The sequence below is a fragment of the Artemia sp. Qi Xiang Cuo genome, chromosome 11 (genome assembly GCF_049724085.1).
Source record: "Artemia sp. Qi Xiang Cuo chromosome 11, ASM4972408v1, whole genome shotgun sequence".
Lineage (NCBI taxonomy): Eukaryota > Metazoa > Arthropoda > Branchiopoda > Anostraca > Artemiidae > Artemia > Artemia sp. Qi Xiang Cuo.
The window spans coordinates 18,526,842-18,548,248 of record NC_142804.1 but is presented as its reverse complement, the minus strand read 5'-3'; the positions used below and the strand labels follow the sequence as shown (position 1 = coordinate 18,548,248).

The window sequence follows — 21,407 nt, the reverse complement described above, 5'->3', positions numbered from 1 at the left end:
TTAACGATATTTTATTCCAAAAATAATTAGAGTTGGTCCCTGGCCCTCCATCCATACCCCCCCCCCCAACAAGAAGAATCTTATTAACGATATGCTATTCCAAAAATCACGGGAATTCAGTTTAATTTTATTAGCTCTTTCCAAAACAGTTCAAGAAATCTATATTATTCACTACAAATAGGAGTATGGCTACTGCCTGTTTCCCTGACAGTAAAAGCATAATATGTCTTATGCTTTATGCTATGCTTTATGCTTATGCTAACATGTCTTATGCTAAGACATAACTTGTCTTATGCTGCGTATTTGGGGCTTTACTAAAACGAATTATATTACAGATATTATCTTTTGCACTTATTAGAACATTGGAAATAAAATAAAAATTGCAGTGAAACCAGACCAGGATTTACCTATAAGCAAACTAGGCCCTGCGGCTTTCACTATTCCCGAATCCTTGGGAATTTCCGTGAAAATCTTGCAGAAACCGGGCGGCAAAAACGCTTGGACTTAGAAGCTTCAAAGCTTAATAGCCGGCCCTGGGTGAAACAAAATGTTGAGCTGGTAAGCTTCCAGCAATTAATATCATCATATATCAAATATTCAGTTTAATTTAATTAGTTCTTACCAAAACTGTTAATTTATTTCGGAATAAAAAATTATTTTGAAATAGTGAATTTTGAAAAACTTGAGACTATGGCAATCAAAAACGAACATATATTAATTAAAAAAAAAACTTTCCGAAAAAAAACTTTTCTAAAGAAAAGTATAGACCATAAGATCAGAAGAAATATAAACCTACAATAACTCAAACTCAAAACGACCAGAAATTAATGTTAAAGAATAAATGAAACCTAAAACGAACTACTACTACTAACAACAACTCACCACAGCACCAAGCTGCCTGAGGCCAACACAGCAACGCAAGCTCCTCCACCATCTCAATCTATTCAAAGCATCCCTTTTTACACCCTCCCAGAACGTTCCTATTTCCTTTAAATCTTTCATTGTGACGTCCTCCCACCCCAGACAAGGACGACCTGCCTTCCGTTTAATCCTAGACGGTTGGCCGAAAAAGACAATCTTCGGCAGTCTGTCATCCTTTATCCACATAACTTGCCCTAGCCACCTCAACTTTTATTTCATTATAGCCCTAGAAAGCGGTATTGAACCACATTTTTCGGAGAGCCTACTGTTTGAAATACGGTTAGTTAGCCGGGTACCCAGAACAATCCGTAAGCAATTTCTCTGGGAAACATCTAGAAAATCTTCATCCGCTTTTCGGAGCACCCATACTTCAGAGCTATATTTGACCACTGCCATCATTGTAGCTTCTAATAATCTAATCTTGGTTGGCAGACTTATCTTCCTATTATTACAAACTTTTTTTAATTGTTTAAAAATACCCCGAGCCTTGGCTATTCTACTTTTAACATCTTCAATGCTCCCACCGTCTTTACTAATAACACTACCAAGGTAAGTGAAGTTGTCCATCTGATCTATGTTTTCATTACAGAACGTCACCTTTTCATCTTCACTTATTCCTAGCCTTAGTAACTTTGTCTTCTTAACATTAATTTACAAACATATTCCAGCACACTTAACTCGCAAAACCTCTAAATGTTCAAACGAGAAACATAGCTCAATTCTTCCTCCAACTGCACCGACCTCCAAACTCACCAAACATCAGAACAGACTACAATCCGTCAAGTGCCGAACGAACAGATTTGCAAATTCGTTCGTACCATATTTTGTTAGTGTATTAAATAAGTGATATATTTTTTTTCTTAAATGACTGTAAAAATAGCATAATTTAGCGTTCAGTTTTGTTTGCTACGAAAGCTATTTTATTGAACGAATACGAATACGAATTCATTTTGCTCATACTTTCCATCTAGGATGCTTTTAATCATCAGCATAATCTAAGTCCAGGAGACTTTATCCTCCCCAATTGATTCCGTCGTCTACAATTGCCTCTCCTGTGCTTCTTAAGACAATGTCCATCAAAATAATCCATATAACGGGGTATAGAACACAACCCTACTTAACTCCTGATTTAATACAAAACCAACTGCTAACCTTTTTCAAAAATCATATTCATAATCTCCCGTAGCTTATTTCTAACCTCAGAGCCACCATATTTGAGAAACTCATTTACCGCACCATCAGCAACTGGAGCCTTATTATTTTAATCCTTTTAGTACTGTCGCTATTTCTTCCTCACAAAACAAATCTACCTTCACATCCAAGGTACCACAAACTTTTTCATTTTCCTCTATATCTTTTCCTGCAACTCTATCTCGGTTTACCCAACTCTCTGTAACTCTTTTCTTATCACTAATTGTGGCCCCGTTCCTATCTTTAACTGAAACAACTCTGATTGATCACTCTTTCTCAATTTATTAACATCCCAGTACAATATTTTACTATAATGCCGTTAAGCTGCATCTTCCAGATCCTCGGCAATTTTATCCATGGCCTCCACTTCACACATCCTTAGTTCATATTTTAATGCTTTCTCTACTTTCTTTACATTCCTTTTGTTTTCTGATCTATCACTCAGATAATTCTTGTACAAGTCCCTTCTCCTTTCCATTAGCACTTTTTCACTTAGCTTCTTAGCTGCAGTCCTAGCTTTCCTCCCCAAGACACCTGCAGCAACTTCACAAATTATTTTTCTAAAACTATTCAAACCATCTTCCACATTCTCAAATTTTAAACTCTCGAGTTTAGTATTCAACTGTTCCTGGAAAGTTTTTCTCAAATTCTCATCCTGGAATCTACCAACATCATAACTCCCCGGAATGTAGTTACCCTTCCTAAATTTCAGCTTTAAATTAACCCTAGACACTACTAAATCGTGATTTTGACTTTTAACATCAATAACAGACTCCTATATAACCTAGTGACTTGTATTGATCCTGCCAGTCTTCGGTTTACTATAACATAATCAATAAGGTTTGCTGTCTTACCATCATATGAATACCATGTTAACTTATGAGCCATTTCATGTCCAAACACCGTATTGGTTATAACTACATTGTTATACCTATAAAATTGCAAACGTCTGTATCCATTACTGTTTTCTTTTTCTAGACCAAATTTACCTAGGCTAGGATACCATATATCCCTATTTCTACCGACCTGGGTGTTAAAATCTCCTAGTGAGAACATCATATTTCTACCTGGGACCCTGTCTATTTGCTCCTGTAACTGTAATTAAAATTCATCTGAGTCACTAGTATCTCCCTCAGTGCGTTCTACGGGGGCATATACTACTATAACTGATACCCTGAACTTTTTAGTCATAAAATGAGCAATTAGTATTCTATTATTAATACCTTCCCGGCCTAAACAAGGCATAGCAGCTTCCTTATTCATCATGAACACTACTTCTTGTCTATGCACCCCATCCTTCCTGCCAGAGTAAACAAATTCTATATCACCTAGTTTCATGCTTCCTACCCCTTGGATATGAGTTTCTTAAACTCCTAATAAGTCCAGTGCGAATCGTATGAATTTGTCAGTCAAAATTTCGATACGATAGTCAATTTTTAACGTCGTAACATTCTAAGTTCTAATTTTCATGTTCTTTAAATCATTGAAATAATTTTTGCCTCAAGAAAAGTAATGATCCCGGATACCAGTGCCGGGCGGAGATCACATATCTTCTCAAGTCTATACCGAAGTGCTTAAGCCGGCTTAGAACCGTACAGTAAGAAATCCCTGGGACCTCCAGTAGGAATGGAGGCTTTATGCAATCCTGGTCCCATCTTGGTCAAAACGTGGTTTTCAGCACTTGGAGAGGCTCTTCTATCAACAAGAGCTGAAATCCTGCACAGACAATCTCAAGCCTATTGCCTCCGGCTTATTATATATTCATGCCTACAAATATTATGCTACTACGCGGATGCAGCCCATTGTAGATAAATTAGCTAGGAAAAGGTTTTTCAGCCCGAAAACGCGTCAAAATCCCGTGCGAAGGCTGTGTTGTTTACTAGGCTATAATTTCCTCGAGGGGAGCCACTCCTCAAATGGGAATGGAGTTGACTGCAAGGTCCCCAGTCTTGCAGATACCACGGAAGGATCGAGGCAGCCTTTGGAAGAAGCCGTTGTGCATAGATCTGGATCTTACGCCCCGCCGCAGTTGTCCTCTTATAGAGAATCCTCCCACGATGGTGTTCTACATCACCATGCAATTTAACTCATTACTGAGAGTAATGGTGCTAAAAAATACCATAGGTACTAATATAAGTGAATAAATAAATCTTAAAACGAGAAAGCTTAAATTAAATATGCAAACCAAGTTTAAAACGCACAAAACTATTTTGCTATCGAAATATAAATTAAACCCAAACGAAGAGAAATTAAACGCACAATCATAGCAAACAAACATACAATAATTACTAATATAAATGAATAAATAAATCTTAAAACGAGTGAAACTAAATTGAATATGCAAATCAAGCTTGAAACGAACAAAAGTCACCAGAAACAAGAGTTTGGTTTCTGCCCCCTTTCCTAACTGTAAACTTCTAAAGCCTACAGCGTCATTGGCGCTTTACTGAAAATGAATTATATTACAAATATTTTCTTTTGTACTTACGACATCATTGAAAATTAACATAAACAGTGCAGTAAAATTAAATTTTGAACTGATGAGCTTTCAGCAATTAATATCATTATGTATCAAATATTCATTTTAATTTTATTAGTTCTTTCCAAGACTGTTCAAGACAAATATAGCTTCAAAGACTATAGCCTACTTCGTCATTGGTGATTCACTAAAAATCAAATATATTATAAATATTTGCGTTTCCAGTTATTACAGAATTGGAAATGAAAATAAAATTACAGTGAAATAAAATCTTGAACTGATTTACTTTCAACAATTAATAGCATTATATATAAAACATTCAGTTTGATTTTATTTGCACTATTAAAGACTGTTCAAGACACAAATAGCTTTCAGTAAAGCGCCAATGAAGCAGTAGGTTTTAGACTTTTACAGTGAGAAAAGAAGGCGAAACCCAAACTCTTGTTTGTAGATATTTTTGTTCGTTTCAAGCTTTATTTGCATGTTCAATTTATGTGTCACTCATTTTAAGATTTTTTCAATAATTTATATTAGTACCTACTGTTTGTATGTTTGTTAGGATTATTTATTTAATTTCTGTTTATTTTGGGTTTCATTAATAATTTAACAGCGAGATTTTTATGTTCTTTTTAAGCTTGATTTGCATATTCAACTTAAGGTTTACTTGTTTTTAAGATTTATTTATTAATTTACATTAGTACCTATTGTATTTTTTTTTTGCTATGATTGTTTATTTTATTAGTGTTCGTCTTTGGTTTTATTTGTTCTTTAATAATAATTTCTGGTCGTTCTGAGTTATCGTAGATTTTTATTCCTTCTGATCTTAAGTTTAATATGGCCTTTACTTTTCATTAGAAAACTTGATTTTCAGAAAGTTTTTTTTAATGATTATCATGAAAAAACGGACGAAAGTGAGCGCTAACTTTTATTAAACAGCAAGAGATTAAAAATTCTAAAAAAAAAATCTTCATTCTACAGATTGTTTAGTCTTTTTTCCATAGCAATATCCAGGGAGGAGATTATCTATTGACGCATGTACCTATGTCATTATGTAATACATAACTTCGTGGTTCTAAAGAGCTTTTGCAGGTTTGTCTGTTTATTCAAATTTAAATAATACCTCACCCGTCCTGTCTTGAATAGGTTTAAATCTGTAAAATCGGTACCAGTAAAATCAGTAAAAGCAATAAAATCGGTGCCAAGTGGTGGCACGCCATCGAAGGAAAACCGGTGACGTGCTGCCGAAACTAAAACCAATTTGGCGTCGGGGTTTGAGATAACCTACTTAGCTGAAGAATAAAAACGATCGGCTAAAAATACTGCATCAGTCATAAACAGCTTTATGTTCTTGTGCGCCATTATGATGGGGGTAATTAGCCAATGTATAATTTATATATTAATGGTTTCACATTGGCTAAATGGACCCTTTTCTTCTACTCCTGCTTGTTTACACAAGATCCTTGAGAATATGAACTTGTGTCCGATTGGTGAAGCATTTCCATCAGATCAATCATATATATGATTATATATATGAGTTAGTCATATGCTATATAATGACATTGTGCAATATCATATATTTGTCCAAATACGTTGTTTAAGACATCTATTAGTATTATTTGGTTTGCTATTATTCATCTTTTTTCATGTTTAATCACTTGCCTAGTTAGGACTGTAAATACTTACTTTCATAACTCAGTAATCGCTCCTGTCACAAATTGCATCTTGAGCCCTTAAAGAGGCCCCGAAGGTATTTTATATGAATTATAAAAGAGCATCAAATGATGTTTTCACTTTTATCCTAGCTAAATTATAGTGCCACCTAAAAATTCACCAAAATAGCTTTGTATCGCAAAAATTGAATTTGCGTGGAGTGCAATACCAAGCAGTGTTTCCACTCGGCATGGTCCAGAAAGAAGTAGGTGAGCCCCAAAAATAAGTAGATTGGAAGTAGAAATGGTTTTAAATATAAGTAGAAAATAAGTAGTTTACACATAAATTGTTTGACGAATTTGGATAAGAAATAAGATCTCCCGAGGCTCACTTAAGGATTTTCCTCTGATAAATGACTTTAATTGTAAAACCAGCACAAAAATAAAAAGGGACTATATCAGATAAAGTACTGGCTAGCTTAACCAAATGTGATTAGACCAAAAACATTTCAAACGCTTTCCACTAAAAAGGCGGAGTTCACTTCAAAATACTGTTTCACATTTCAAATCTTAAGTGATCTGCTCTAACATTCTGAAGCTGTCACGTTAGATTTAACCCGCTTCAAACACTTTTAAGCGAATCGTCAACGACCATATGGCTGGCCACCTTTTCGTTTTAGTCGGCACTTCGTTTGAAGAGTGGTGCAAAGGGTTACACTGGCTAACCGATTGTGCTTTTCAGTCTTGATCGATTTTTTAAGAAACTAAACAGTCTTTCTACTGCAATATTTGAAAGTTGCTAACTGACGAGAAATTCTGCAGTGAGAAATTGTGCTTGTTTTGTTCCACGAAGGAAGTCCAGAGGATGCGGGGTCTGCAGGGTCTAGCTTCTCCTGAAATAGCAAAAGACGGATTCACAAGCTCAACAAACTTGTATATTTCACCTTCAAATGGAAATCTTTTCTGAATTTTTGTTTATGGTTCTTTCTAGAATTCTCTGGCCCTACTCTTGACTCTTGACGATTTTATGAAACTAAATAGTCTTTCTACTGCAACATTTGAAAGTTGCAAACTGAAGAGAAATTCGACTACTTTCAAGACGTTTTCAAACTTTTTACGTCCATTAGGCATTTTTACACTTGCAACACATTTCCAGAACAAAACTGGGTCAAAACTTTCACAGTCCATGTCATCTGGGGGCAAGCTAAATCCAATTCTGGGCACTCCTTTTCAGTGCTTGTTTTGTTCCACGAAGGAAGTCCAGAGGATGCGAAAAAAGATTACAGGGTCTAGCTTCTCCTGAAATAGCAGAAGACAGATTCACAAGCTCAACAAACTTGTATATTCCACCTTCAAACGGAAATCTTTTCTGAATTTTTGTTTATGCTATTTGTAGAATTCCGTGGTCGTATTCTCGACTTTTTAGCCCCTTTCGGTGAATTGGGGATCAGACATCAAATCCAAAAGGTTGCATTCACTATTCAAAACAAGATACACTTGGTCAAGCTTCAGGTATTTGTGTTCGTTGACCAAACCTACATGCTTACATTTTTGTGGTTCTGGAGGTAGGAAACAGCAAAGAAATTCATGCAGAATGTCTTCACTACAGATTTTACTCGTTATTCCAACTTGAAAAAAATGGGCGCCTCACTCTTAAAATGTATATTGAGTTCGTTGAATATTGCAAAAGCATATTTGCAAACTCCATCAGTACCTAGTGATAGGGGTTACTTAGCGTAATAAAACCTAGTCGTCACCAAGTGACAGGTCTTCTACTGCTAAATTCGCTCGTAAAGTATCAAAGCGTCTCATTGCTCAAACAGGTCTCTTACAGTTTGTTAAAAAGAAAGCCATCGTGTAGGAGCAAGAGCAACAAACTTTCTTTCTGGAACTTGGGTGAATATTTGAAGGTGCTTGTATGCATATATTCGCTTGGGACTATAACTAAGATTTAAAGTTACAGGTCAACAAAGATCCTCAAGTCCTTTAGGCAGCTTTTTCTAGGTATACTGAGCAAATAAATGGAAAAGATAACACGGAAACTTCACTATCACAACCCAATGATACTTGGTTGTGATGAGCGTTGACAGACTATGGCAACAGCCCATCATAGAGTTAGTAGTGTCTGCACAAAAGCCAACCCAGTTCCTTAAGTCAACGCCTTCCCTTTCCAGAGCTGGCAAACATTGGCATTATTTGTCAAATGCCCCATCTGCAGTACAATCTGGGCAAGAGAATTTATCAAGCATATCAACTTTTGTCTCTAAACCACCATAAGCAAAAGCGACACAAATAGTCAGCTGTTTATCAGCAGACACGTGAGTGGTTTCATCCACGATTATAAAAAAAGTAGCACTGTTTCAACATTCCAAATAGTTCTTCACTGAAGTGTGGTTCAAGTGCCTGACTCACCACCTTTTTCCCTCTCTGTTTGCCCAAAGCAAGCCTACTCAGTAGTTCTTACCCTGGTAATGACTTTCCTAATTTTGTGATGTTGTTGTATTGGGTGTAAGGCAAATCATGCTCCACTAGAAAGCAGGAAATTTTACTTTCAATCTCCAACAAACAATTTTCAACTGGTTTAGCCTGGAATTGAGACTTTATAGATAGCATAGTTCGTGCTTAGATACAGGCTTTCTTACTAGTAAGGTACGCTGAAGTTGTGGCATGCTTCCACAAGGCTGTCTTACTCTGAGAGCAGCTTTAGTCTTTCTTGCAGCAATTACTGTGTGCCTTCCCCTCTCCTCCCAGCTGAAATATACTTTCTCCAAAAATATTGTCAAAACTAAGATAAATTTTACATAATTTAAACATCCACAGAAACGGGTCAGTTTTCTTTAGTACATCTTTACCTTGTTTTACTAACGTATGGTTCATTTTTCAGTTTTCTCTGTTATATTCACTTGATTTGGGAAGGTTGACTCCAACTTTGCAACCCCCCCCCCTGTATTTTCACGAAATCAAACCACTGGTTGGGGTATGGATCGAGTGATCTACCAAGGATGTAGTTGCAAACCATGAGCTGGATTAACTCTATTCTGTTTTGAATCAAAACGCTTGACACGTCTGAAAAATAAATGCATGAGCATCTGTTTTGCAAAAATAGTGAATTATCTAAAAATAGTTACATAAATGGGACAAAACCGTGATTGAAAAAAAATATCGAAACTGGAATCGAACGCAAGACACTCTGATTTGAAGTCTAACGCTCTACTAACAGAAACACGGCTCTAATAATCTAATTGAATGTATTAGTGATCGAAGAGTCATAATTGTTTAGTTTAGTAAGAGTGCTTGGAAAACGAACGTACAGTAGTCGTTCTCGAAAACTTCCAGTCAAAGGTTTTGGAACACAGTCATTACAATGAAATTGTTCTATGCTTACACGCTTTTCTACTTGTAAAGTGACACTAAAAGTTTTTTTCTATATCCTTAATCTCACTTATTGATGGTAGAATTAACAGGAATCATATAGATATTAGCAATAACTTCCAAATGAGCCATTATACATCACTTTGAGAGTTCTGGTTACCCACTAGCCCCAGATTTTCCACTCCAGACATGGGAACAAAAATATCGTTTTTAGTGCCATTTGGAACTTGTAAAATGTGGAATTTGTAGGAATAGCATATATATATTAGCAATATGTTTTATATGAGCTATATAAAGTATGTCTTCGATGTTCTGGTAGCCTCACCCCTTCAGAAATGGAACAAAAAGTGTCGTTTTTAGAGCCATATGGCACTTGCACATGGTGGAATTTATAAAAAACACGTAAATATGCGAAATAGATTTTGAATGAGTCATTAAGAATCTCTCTATGATGTTCTGGTAACCCGCTAGCCCTTGAAAAAAAAAAAATAAATAAAACGAGAGACAGACCAGGCCTATCCTTGCAAAAAAGTGATTTTCCTTGTTGTTCAAGGTGGGGGACTGTAATATCTCTATATAAGGTTATCCACCATGCTGATTCCAATGGTATATCTTTTGGTTTGATCTGACAGCATTTTTGAGGAATTTTAAGCTCGTTTTTCAAAATCCCCATAAATTTCTTTTCGCAATAAATTTTTACTTTTAGCAGGAACCACAATAATAGTTATCATTCCTAAATCTTAGAAACCGAAAAAATGGAAGAAAAGTAGTACAGCCGGGTTTGAAATTTTTACTGGAAAGCAGCAACGAGTGAATAGCAGATATAGAAAAGGATCTCTGTCCAATTTGAATCTTTCTACCCTTCAAAATGGTATGACTCCCTTTTTTATGTGACAGGCTTCTCCACTGCATGATAAATGTCACAGGGATTTCTTTGAAGGAAGCCTATTTAAAAATTACTCTAAACAGTTAGAGTAAAAAACCAGCATTCAATTGAGAAAAATTAGGGCCTATGTAAAACTAAAACCCTTACATCTTGTTACCAAAGAGGAATTGGGAAGAATTGTGTATATCAGAGAAAAGCTTAAAATCTAAGCTATGCATCAAATAGTTATTATTAAAATTACTTAGATAAAACACTTAAAATTATTAGTTTATTGAATTACCTACTAGGACCTATTTTTGAAAATACCAATAATCCTATTTTGATGTTTATATTCTTTTAGTGTTTCAGTTTTATTCACATCAACAGAAAGCTTTCTTTCTTCTGATTCTAAAAATGTAACTTTTATTGCTTGATATTTATTCAATAGGGTAAGACACCCAGTAGTCGGCCACCTGCCTATTCTCAGACAGAATGTAACTAACAGGGAACCTAGCTCGAGGCTAATGTGCTTAGAAAGTTTTTATACAAAGACAAAGCTGGTTTCCCTGGTCACTATTAGATATCCATATGGATTTATTGATTATTGGATTTTATTGACCATATGGATTTTATGACTATTATATATCCATATGGATATCTAATAGGCTAGTGACCAGGGAAACCAGCTTTGTCTTTGTATAAAAATTTTCTAAGCACATTAGCCTAGAGCTAGGTTCCCTGTTAGCCTAGTTACATTCTGTCCGAGAATAGGCAGGTGGCTGACTACTGGGTGTCTTACCCTAAATCACAAATATTAAGTATAATTTTTTTGTTTCAATTGCTTGTCAAAACAGAGACCACATTTTTAATTTACGCTGACAAATTATTGGTGAAAATTTGACCAAGAAGGTAGAGTTCTTAGGGCCATTCTTTTACTCATCTTTGTGCTAAGATCTTGCATCTTTTGACAAAGAATGCTTAGAAGTGAAATCTTAGCATTAAGATCTTACATATTATAGTGTTCTTTTGCAAACAGCTTTTGTGATTCTGCTCTGATCAGCAGACTAAGAACAATAGGCCCGTTTTTTAGTACTAAGATCTCACATCTAAGATCCTACATCTTTCTGCAAAGATTATTGTTTTCTAACTCATCTTTGTTCTAAGATCTTATAGCTCACTGATATTAGCAAAAAGTGTGAAGATTGCCACTGTTTTGCCATATAGAACTTTGATGATCAACTCATCATTGTTCTCAGACCACTGAGCAGAGCAGAATGATGAAAGACGTTTGCACAAAAACGACCAAAGATGTAAGATGTTAATTCAAATATTTCACTTTTAAACGTTTTCTGACAAAAAATGCAAGATCTTAGCATAGTGTTGAGTGAAAGAATGGCCCTAATGCTCTCTTATCATTGTTCTATATGGCAGAAAGATGGCATCCTTTACACTTTTTGCTAACATCAGTGAGCTGTAAGATATTAGAACAAAGATGGGTTAAAAGAATAGAAATCTTTGCAGAAAGATGTGGGATCTTAGTGCAAAGAACAGGGCTCTTGTTACTGCACTCACATTACATAATGCTGTAGTAAAATAGGGGTGGTCCAAAAACTCATTGCTATTTTTCCAGAGTACCAAAGAAAAGTGGTCTTTTCCAAAAAGAGGTCTTTTACCCTACTTATCTCATTGCTAAAGACACATTGCCCTACTGTACCCTTGAATGGAGCAAAATATAACCAACCATATATATAATGGCACTTCTCTTTTTACTGTAACTGCTAGGTTAACTGATTGTTAGCAAGACAGAGTTGGACAGAGTTCTCTATTTGGGAGCTTATATATTGGAAAACTGAAGCATGATATACTTGAAAGACCCTCTTTAGATAATATAGCTTCTCCACAAATATTGTTGTACTGGTGGCTTGGTTACACCATTGCAGTTCAGAAAGAAGCAACAGAACAGTGGGAACTTTGTCTGTGGCCAAAGTATCTTTTGTAGTGGGAACTTTGTAAACATAGGCAGCTAATAACAGCACAAAATTGGCATATAGGGTGGGTGGGATGGATTGGTCTTATTGTGTTAACATTCAAGGATATATAATTTCCTACAGCTTCATAAAATTCTATATTTTTTCCCTCTAAAAGTTAATGTATTTTTTACCTTTAGATAATATAGCTTCTCCACAAATATGGTTGTACTGGTGTATTGGTTACACCATTGCTGTTCAGAAAGAAGCAACAGAACAGTGGGAACTTTATCTGTGGCCAAAGTATCTGTTGTAGTGGGAACTTTGTAAACATAGGCAGCTAATAACAGCACAAAATTGGCATACATGGTGGGTGGGATGGATTGGTCTTATTGTGGTAACATTCAAGGATAGATAATTTCCTACAGCTTCATAAAATTCTATATTTTTCCCCTCTAAAGGTTTATTACTTTAGAAGGAAAGAAATTACATATTCTTTCCCTCTAAAGGTTATTTAATAAACTAATATCAGGTTGGGTGTAAGTATTCAGATGGCAAAAATCTTGTACTTGGTGGTTTTCCTGCTATGTGTTGCAATTCATCTCCATCTGTTACAGTTATAATTATGTGGATCAATTAGGCAACAGTCCAAATCAGAAGAGCCATCAGCTAGCAATGGAAGTAAAACTCCTGGTGACAAAGATGCTGCATACAAAGCAGAAATCATCTGGGTACCCAAGTCCTTGTAAGTTTCTATGTCTGCAGGTTTGTTTGACAGAATCATTGATCTCTGAAGCCATGTTCTATGGTAAGCCACTGCCCATGATGTTAATAAGTGCAAAGAAAGCTATTTACTTGATAACTAATGCACTTTGCCCACACTTTAAACATAATATTATGATGAAATTCAATTTGTTGTTGAATACAATGAAACTACAAACAGCGAAGGAAAAAAAGAGCTACAGATTAGAGTTCACTTTTGGTCCTCTTTGAGAGATCAAGTTGTGAGCTTTCATCTGGTGATGTATTTCATGGGACATGCAACTGGTGAGAATATTGTAAAAAAGCTGATGTCATGCATTGGGAGCAAGAATTTACCTCTATAAAGACCAATAATGATAGGTGGTGAATGGCCTAATGTTGGTAAAAAGGTATGGTTGCAAAAGAGTACATTGAAGAAGAAAAAATCTTCAAAAGAGTTTGTGAACATTGGAACATGGAACATCCATATTGTGCACAGTGCATTCATGAAAGGACTCCAGGAATTTTGCAAAGAGTCGTCTGACTTTTTTGTCATCTTGAGGCATTTTTCCCTTGGCTGACCTGCATGATCAAAGAATTTTGGAAAATTCCAGAAAAAGAAATGTCCCACACAATAGTTTCATTCAGCACATTCCAACAAGGTGGTACTGTTGTTTGCCATGCAATTCAGTGGCAGGCCCTCTTAAAGTATTTTTTTCACAACATACCATCAAAGAAATATTTTAAGAATGTTGTCTTATCAGCAAAGTACCTCAAGATTGTAAGCTACCTAAAGAGAAAGATATGGTTGCAGAACTTAAATTTGTGTGATCATTGTCTGAGATTTTTACAAAATTCACAGCAGCATTTCAGAAGAAAGAACCCCTTGTGTTTGCTCTTCATGGCAAGCTGAGAAACTTACTTCCCACTGTTTTGGCAAGACTTCTGAAACACAACATTCTCATGTCTGCTGATGAAATTTTTACCAGTTTGCTTGAGAACTTGACAACTACAGGCCTCCCACTGGGTTCATAATTATGAAAAAAGTTCATATTTTTAACCTAGGTTCATAATTTAAAAAAAAGGTTCATAAAGTTCATATTTTTCTTGTCATCAGCTGGAAAGCACTTGTAGTTGGTGTCTTTTTCCTTATAAAGGACAAGGGAAGCAAATGTATGTGCAAAAGTTTTATTAAAAACATTTCAAACTGTAACACTGCCTGTTTTGTGAACATACATTTTCTTCTGCTCAAAAAGACATTGTTACATCTAACTTGGTTCCTATATTGCCCCTATATCTTCTTGTACTAAGCTATCTTTTAGTCTTTTCCTTTTTCTGGCTTGAGTCTTTGCTACCTTTGTAGAGTTTTCTAGTAGTAATATTCCTAAATAGTTGATTTAAGCTAATGAGCTGTAGCAGCTCTCTGCATGTTGCATGCAAACGCTGACGTTGAGTGTGATTTTTCCCAGTCAGAATGGACCATGACCAAGGTAATATCATTGATGAAAATCAAAATGCTCAATGCTAGACTGATAGTCTCTGATTCTCTAAAGAAGTTTGAGAACAGGCCCAAGATAGTCTCTATTACCAGAGAGCTGTTGAATTTGGGATGAAATTCATGCCAGAGCTATAAACTGTACCTGGAAGCTGAGCAATCTAGACAGGCTGAAGAGGAGTCCAAAAGGAAAGTAGAAGAAGAAAAAAAGAAGATGTTATCTGAGAAGAAGACTTGAACACCTGGAAAAAGATTGGATTGAGAAGAAGTCAGTTGAAAAGGAGAAGAGACAAGTAGCGGAAAGACTTCTTCAAGAAGCTAATGAGAAGCTGAAAAAAGCCATAGATGCCAAAGACTTTGTAGAAATAAGTCTCACACAAAGTATGATCGAGGCCTTGAGCTGGGAGATGTGCGGAAAAAATAAAGCAGCCAGAGAGGTTGAGCTGATACAGAGCAGGGTAAACAAACAAAAGCCGTCCTTAATTTTATCATATTTTGCCAAAAGGAACAAGTAGAGTGAACTATTTTGTGCTATTGTATTTTGTACTTTTATACAAATTAAATGCATTTAACTGAACTCATGAAGAAAAAAAAACACAAGAAGAATATGTGCACCAGTAATGAAAACACCAACTGCCACTTTTTGTGTCCACAGACAGTTTCTGAGGTGCACATATCGTAAATTTAGGTTCATAAAAAGTGCAATCAAAAGTTCAAATTTTTGTGGTCAAAAATTCATATTTTTCACAAAAAATCTAGCGGGAGGCCTGCAACTATTTTCAGGGCACTGTTGTAGGTGAGCAGGTTAAGCTTGCATTATGTGCTCAGGAACTCACCTTGGCAGAAAGACAAGGGTTCTGTTGAAGGGTGTAAAACCATTTCAAGGCGGCTGCCAAACACTTGATCAAGAATTGCCCCATCTGTTCTAATAGCCTTCTTGAAGCACTTAGGTGCCTGGATCTCAGGGAAAACAAAAAAAAGCTAGAGGTCTATCAGATATAGTTGTGCTTGCTCAATAGATCCCAGTAGGAGTAAGTGTTGATGGTGTTTGAAGTGAGTCTATATTGATGCAAGCCAAAAACTTTGTAGAACCAATGCCATCACATGTCAAACATTACTGGCCTCAAATCTTCTCTATTACAGATGCTTTTGGTGGGCAAAAGCATGTGCTTTTGTTGAAACTTGTAAAAGCAGTGTTGACATTATCCCATGGTAGTGCTGAGGTAGAAAGGGGTTTTTTGCTCTCAGCAAAATGTCTTCTGTTGGACAGAGCCTGCATGTCAGAAGGAGTCCTGAATGGGAAGCTGTGGGTGATTGATGAATTGAATATGGAGACAAACCCAAAAGATTTCCTATTGCCAAAGAATCATTGACTTTGGCTAGGTTGAGTCAATCAAAATACCAAGACTATGTGGAGAGCAAGGCAAAAAACCTGCTGAAAGAAGCATCCAAGACCAAGAGAAAAAATGGAGCTAAGCCTAGTTGATATCTAATTGACAAAAAAAAGGAGCTAGATAGACTTGAAAAATCATTGCAAGAAAGGCAGACCACTGAAAAACAGAAACGAGCAATTGTTGATGCCCTCTCAAAAGAGGCCACTGATTGCTTACTGAGAGCAATGGCTGGCATCAAAGGATTCAATGGGCATTGCCTTGTTCAATTCCCCCCTAAAGAATGCCATGAAAAAAGAGTGGACTGAAAAGGACATTCAAAAGAAGAAGCTGGACCTGATAAGCAAGTTCACCAATGTCTTGAAGAAGTTGAAAAAGTGAATGAGTTAGCTTGCAAGCTGAAGTCCTATGGTTTGTTTTTATTCGTTTCTAGTCTTGAAGTTGCTTTTCTTTTTTTTTATAAACAACTGAAAGGTTAAACAAAAAGAACAAGGAAAATCATAAACAATTGGCCCATCTACAGAGAAAATGAGTTCCTTCCAAGGCTCCTTAATATGATGATTTTTAGGGTGACTTGGCCACAGTTTCTGATTCATGAGGAAAGGAATGTTTTGATTATGAATGGTAATCAAAATCTCTTCCCACTTTGGTCCCTTTTTTCACCCCCTAAAAGTCTCTTGACAGGTTGTCAAGTCCCTATTCTAATGAGCAGGAATCATTCTGAGCCTTGTTATCTGTACTCAACAACCCTTAGTACCCTTTTGTTTAGTGTATAGCTGGTCTTCAAGATCTCTTGTACAAAACAGACTGGAAAACTTGCAGCTACCAATGCACCCTTCAGATTCTGCTGAGATAATTTAATATTGACCTAGAAGTACAACACACAACCAAATTACCCCAATCTTACCAGACATTCAATTCAGTACCTTACAGAAAGTCACTAATAAAAGATGTCAAAATGTTCTGTTAATGTGCAAATTAGCCTTCAAGCAGAAACAATGACTACAACTGCATCTTTCAAGCACATACTTGACAAGGAATGGATGACAAGTCATGTAGAATACTAGTGGGAGAGTTCATCTCATTTGACTATCCACTGATGCTAATTTCATCATGTGAGTGTCTTGCAGAGAAGGCTAATGCTCCTTTTCAGGTCCAATCATCTCACATACTCTATCAAAAGTTGTTGCTGGGTGGTAGTGTGAAAATTTAATTGCTTGAGAATGGTCTTCATGGGCCTAGGTCTTTCCAGCAGCCCTCTTACAGCCTGTCAATGAGCCTTAACAAAGTGACAAAATTTTGTTATCATTTACACAGAGCAAGCAGATCCAGTATGGACCTTATTTTTGCTCTGAAGTCAAAATTAAGGTTAGCTGCAATTATGTTTATTTCCCCATTTCAGAATTCACCACCTTTCTCTTACAAAGTAACATCAGTGTCTGACACTATCTGTTTGTAAACATTGAAATGTAAGTTTTAAGAATCCAGGATTTTCATATTCTGATGACATATAATTCAAAGGAATTCAAAACTATTTGATGACATTTAAAATATAAAATTTTCAAATTCTTCAAGGCATGAGCTTTGAAAGAGTATTTTTTTTTTATTGGATTTTAGTAGACTGTAAGTTAACCTTTTGTTATATAGCCATCATTACTGTACCCTCTAGTGTCTACTGAACTGGCATAAGTAATTCCTCCCTTTTCTAAAATGTAGTTCTGCCATTTTGACTGATGCTGCAATAAAATTAGTTTAAGCTGTAGTCCAAAGTGATTACACTTGTGTCTCAAATGCAGTCATGGCCAGTATACAATTACTTACCAAAAAGTATTATCTGTGACAATATTCATTATGAGCCATGTTTTATGACAAAAGAATACATTTTGGGAACTGATTTCTTCATAAAATATGTTTTATCACCACAAAATTGTCAAAATCGGGTTTTTGGACTTCAGTACAGAAATGCAACCTTTTTGTATACTTATCATTTATGAAATGTATTATTTTTGCTCTCACTAAATCTGACCAGAGTCATACTCTAAAATAATGCAAAGTTTTTTTTTTTGATTTTTGGTTTCTTTATGATTAGGGAATAAAAGAAACAAAAACTCTGTGTTAGCTAGCTGTAATTAAAGTTTAGAAAATTCAACTTTCATTGCATGCACAAAAATAGAGTATATACTAAAGTTTCAAAGACAGCAGCATGTTTACAACTTGGTGGGAAATATACACAGCAACTACTACTGATAATAATAACAACTCAACACAGTAACTCCTGATTGTATAATCTTATTATGGTATTTTACACTGCTTTGGCAGATTTCTAACAGAAGCAAGGATTCTTTCTTTTCCAAAACAGCAGTGATGGAAGTTGAAAAAACTAATTGTTCTATTGCCAGTGGAAATGTGCTGTCCATTCAATAATATTTAGTAATGGTGACAGTATTTCCACTATGTAGTGCATAACTGTTATTTTTACTTTATAAAGCAAAAACTGCTTTGTGATAGAAATTATGTGTTAGCTATTGGAAATTATACAATATCTTTACTCTTAATTTATTTCTTTTTAGTGTCTACGTTTTTAAGGTTTTTTTTATGCCCCATGTATTGAAATTCTAAAATTTAACTCCCATTGTATACAAAAAGTTGTAGTATGCACAATAATGTTTCACAAAGATGGTGGCATTTTGTGTAGATCAGTGCAATTCTGACATTCTGAATTAAGTATTCCCAAAAGTAAATTTAAGATTTGGATTTATCAGAAAAACTATGATTAACTGAATGTGTAAAGTCTTCCTGCTCCTGAAACTGCAAGGCACTTGTGAGTCCAGTCCTTGACTTTGGAACCTGCCTTGCTGGTCTCTTTAGTGAAAGGCACTGTACAGCTGATTGAGGGTATACAGAGAGAGCCAATAAATGTATCTTGGACCTGATGAGACACCATAAAGGAATAGGCTATATACCTTCATTGACTTCCTGACACAGGCAGAGCAACATGCTACTAACACGCAAGTATTCCAACCAAACCAAAAACGAGGTCTTTGTACAGCTTGTCAATCAAAGACAAGCATGAGGTCACTCAAAGAAGCTTCATAATCCCTCAGTCAGCCAAAATATCTGATTTATCCAAGGAGTGGTCAATGATAAGATCAATTTGAGCTAAGAGACCTTGTCTTTAACAGCAGCAGCATTTGTTTCCATTGCAAATTTGATTTTAAGCCCTTTACTGACTCTGAAAGATGATGCCTTTTTCTCTTATTTTAGATATAGCTTATGCACCTATGTTAGTGTAAATCTTGTTAAAACTGGTTTACCCATGTATTGAATCAACAGCAACAAAATCGAGAATCAATAAATGCATGCGAAATATATATATAATATGGGAAATATATATATATAATAATATATATATATATATAATAATATATATATATATATATATATATATATATATATATATATATATATATATATATATATAATATATATATATTTGGGTAAGGTTAGAAAGCATATGCTAGGTTAAAAGTGAATTTGCAATGGAAACAAATGTTATATTTGGATTCAGGATGAAATTCTGATAATAAAGGTAAGTATGTTTCTTGGCTCTGAATACTCTGTTAATGTATAGGTTTACTGTTTATTATTGTTGCTATGCTGAAACATTCCGAAAAATAAGTTTATAAAAGAAATGTAGGCTAAACATCACTTCAAACTTAAGCACAGCAGTCACTAGTACCTGTTAAAATTCCAGCTCAAAATGGCCATAAATTGTTATTAAAGATCAGCCGAAACCCACAACGAACAGAAATTAAAAATACAATCATAGCAAAAACATTCAACAAGTAATAATATATATGATTAAATAGATCTTAAAGCGATTAATGCTTATATTGAATATGAAAATCAAGCTTAAAATGAAAAAAAAAAATTACTATTGAAGTATAAATGATACTTAAAAGTAACAGAAATTAAATAAACAATCATTGAAAACAACCATACATTAGATATTGATTTAAATGAGTAAATAGAATTTTAAAAAAGTGAAACAGAGATTGAATATGCAAATCATCCTTGAAACGAACCAAAATCACTACAAACAACAGTATGGGAATTACCTCCTTCTCTCTTTGTAAAAGTTTAGAACCTATTGCGTCATTGGCACCTTACTGAAAACCAATTTTATAACAAATGTTCTCTTTTGTACTTAATATTGAGAATAAACATTAAAATCACAGTAAAATTTTTGAACTGATGAGCTTCGAGCAATTAATATCATTTTACATAAAATATTCAGTTTAATTCATTAGCCCTTTTTAAAGTTGTTAAAGATGAATATAGTTTTCCTAAAAACAAGTGTTTGGATATTGCTTCCTTTCCTAACTGTAAAAAAAAACCAAAAGCTTACTGCGTCATTGGTGCTTAACTGAAAACGAATTACATTACAAATATTTTCTTTTCCAGTTCTTACAGTATTGAAAATAAAAATACAATTACAGTGAAATAAATTCTTGAACTGATGGATCTTTCAACAATTAATATCGTTATTCATCAAATATTCAATTTGATCTTGTTTATACTTTCCAATACTGTTTAAGACTCATATAGTTTTCGGTAAAGCGCCAATGACGCAGTAGGATTTAGACTTTTACAGTGAGAGAAGGAAGGCATACCCGAACTCTTGTTTGTTGTGATTTTGGTTCATTTCAAGCTTGATTTGCATATTCAATTTAAGTTTCACTCGTTTTAAAATTTATTTATTAATTAACATTAATATCTATTGTATGTTTGTTTTTACATTGATTGTTTATTTAATTTCTGTTCGTTTTAGGTTTCATTTATACTTCAATAGGAAAACAGTTTTTTTCATTTTAAGCTTGATTTTCATATTCAATCTAAGCATTACTCGCCTTAAGATTTATTTATTCACTTCTTATTACTTGTTGAATGTTTTTGCTATAATTGCTTATTTAATTTCTGTTCGTTTTGGGTTTCATTTATTCTTTAATAGTAATTTCTGGTCATTTTGAGTTTGAATTTTAAAAGGTATTTGTATCTGCTGAGCTTAAGCTTAAAATTACCTTTAATTTTACTTGAAAAACTTATTTTTCGGAAAGTTTTTTTTTTAATTAATAAAAATAAACAGTAAACCTATACATTAACAGAGTATTCAGAGCCAAGAAACATACTTAAAAAGCTTTCTCAAAGTTCTTATCGGATGGGTTTGAGGAAAAAGGGCATGGATGGGGGGCTAGGTGCCCTCCAATCTCTTTTGACTCTTAAAGAGTGAACTAGAACTTTCAGTTTCCAATCAAATGATCCGTCTTTAAAGTTCA

The 21,407-nt window shown here is 34.9% G+C and overlaps 1 protein-coding gene across 1 annotated transcript in view; it reads left to right on the top strand.

The window, feature by feature from the left end:
• Nucleotides 1-10,353: 10,353 nt before the first annotated feature.
• Nucleotides 10,354-21,407, top strand: part of SmB (small ribonucleoprotein particle protein SmB) — a 32,899-nt gene continuing 21,845 nt past the window's right edge. The window contains exon 1 of the mRNA XM_089097098.1: nucleotides 10,354-10,483. Within this exon, the coding sequence (XP_088953224.1) occupies nucleotides 10,481-10,483 (3 nt within the window). The 5' untranslated portion in view covers nucleotides 10,354-10,480. The remainder of the gene's footprint in view (nucleotides 10,484-21,407) is intronic.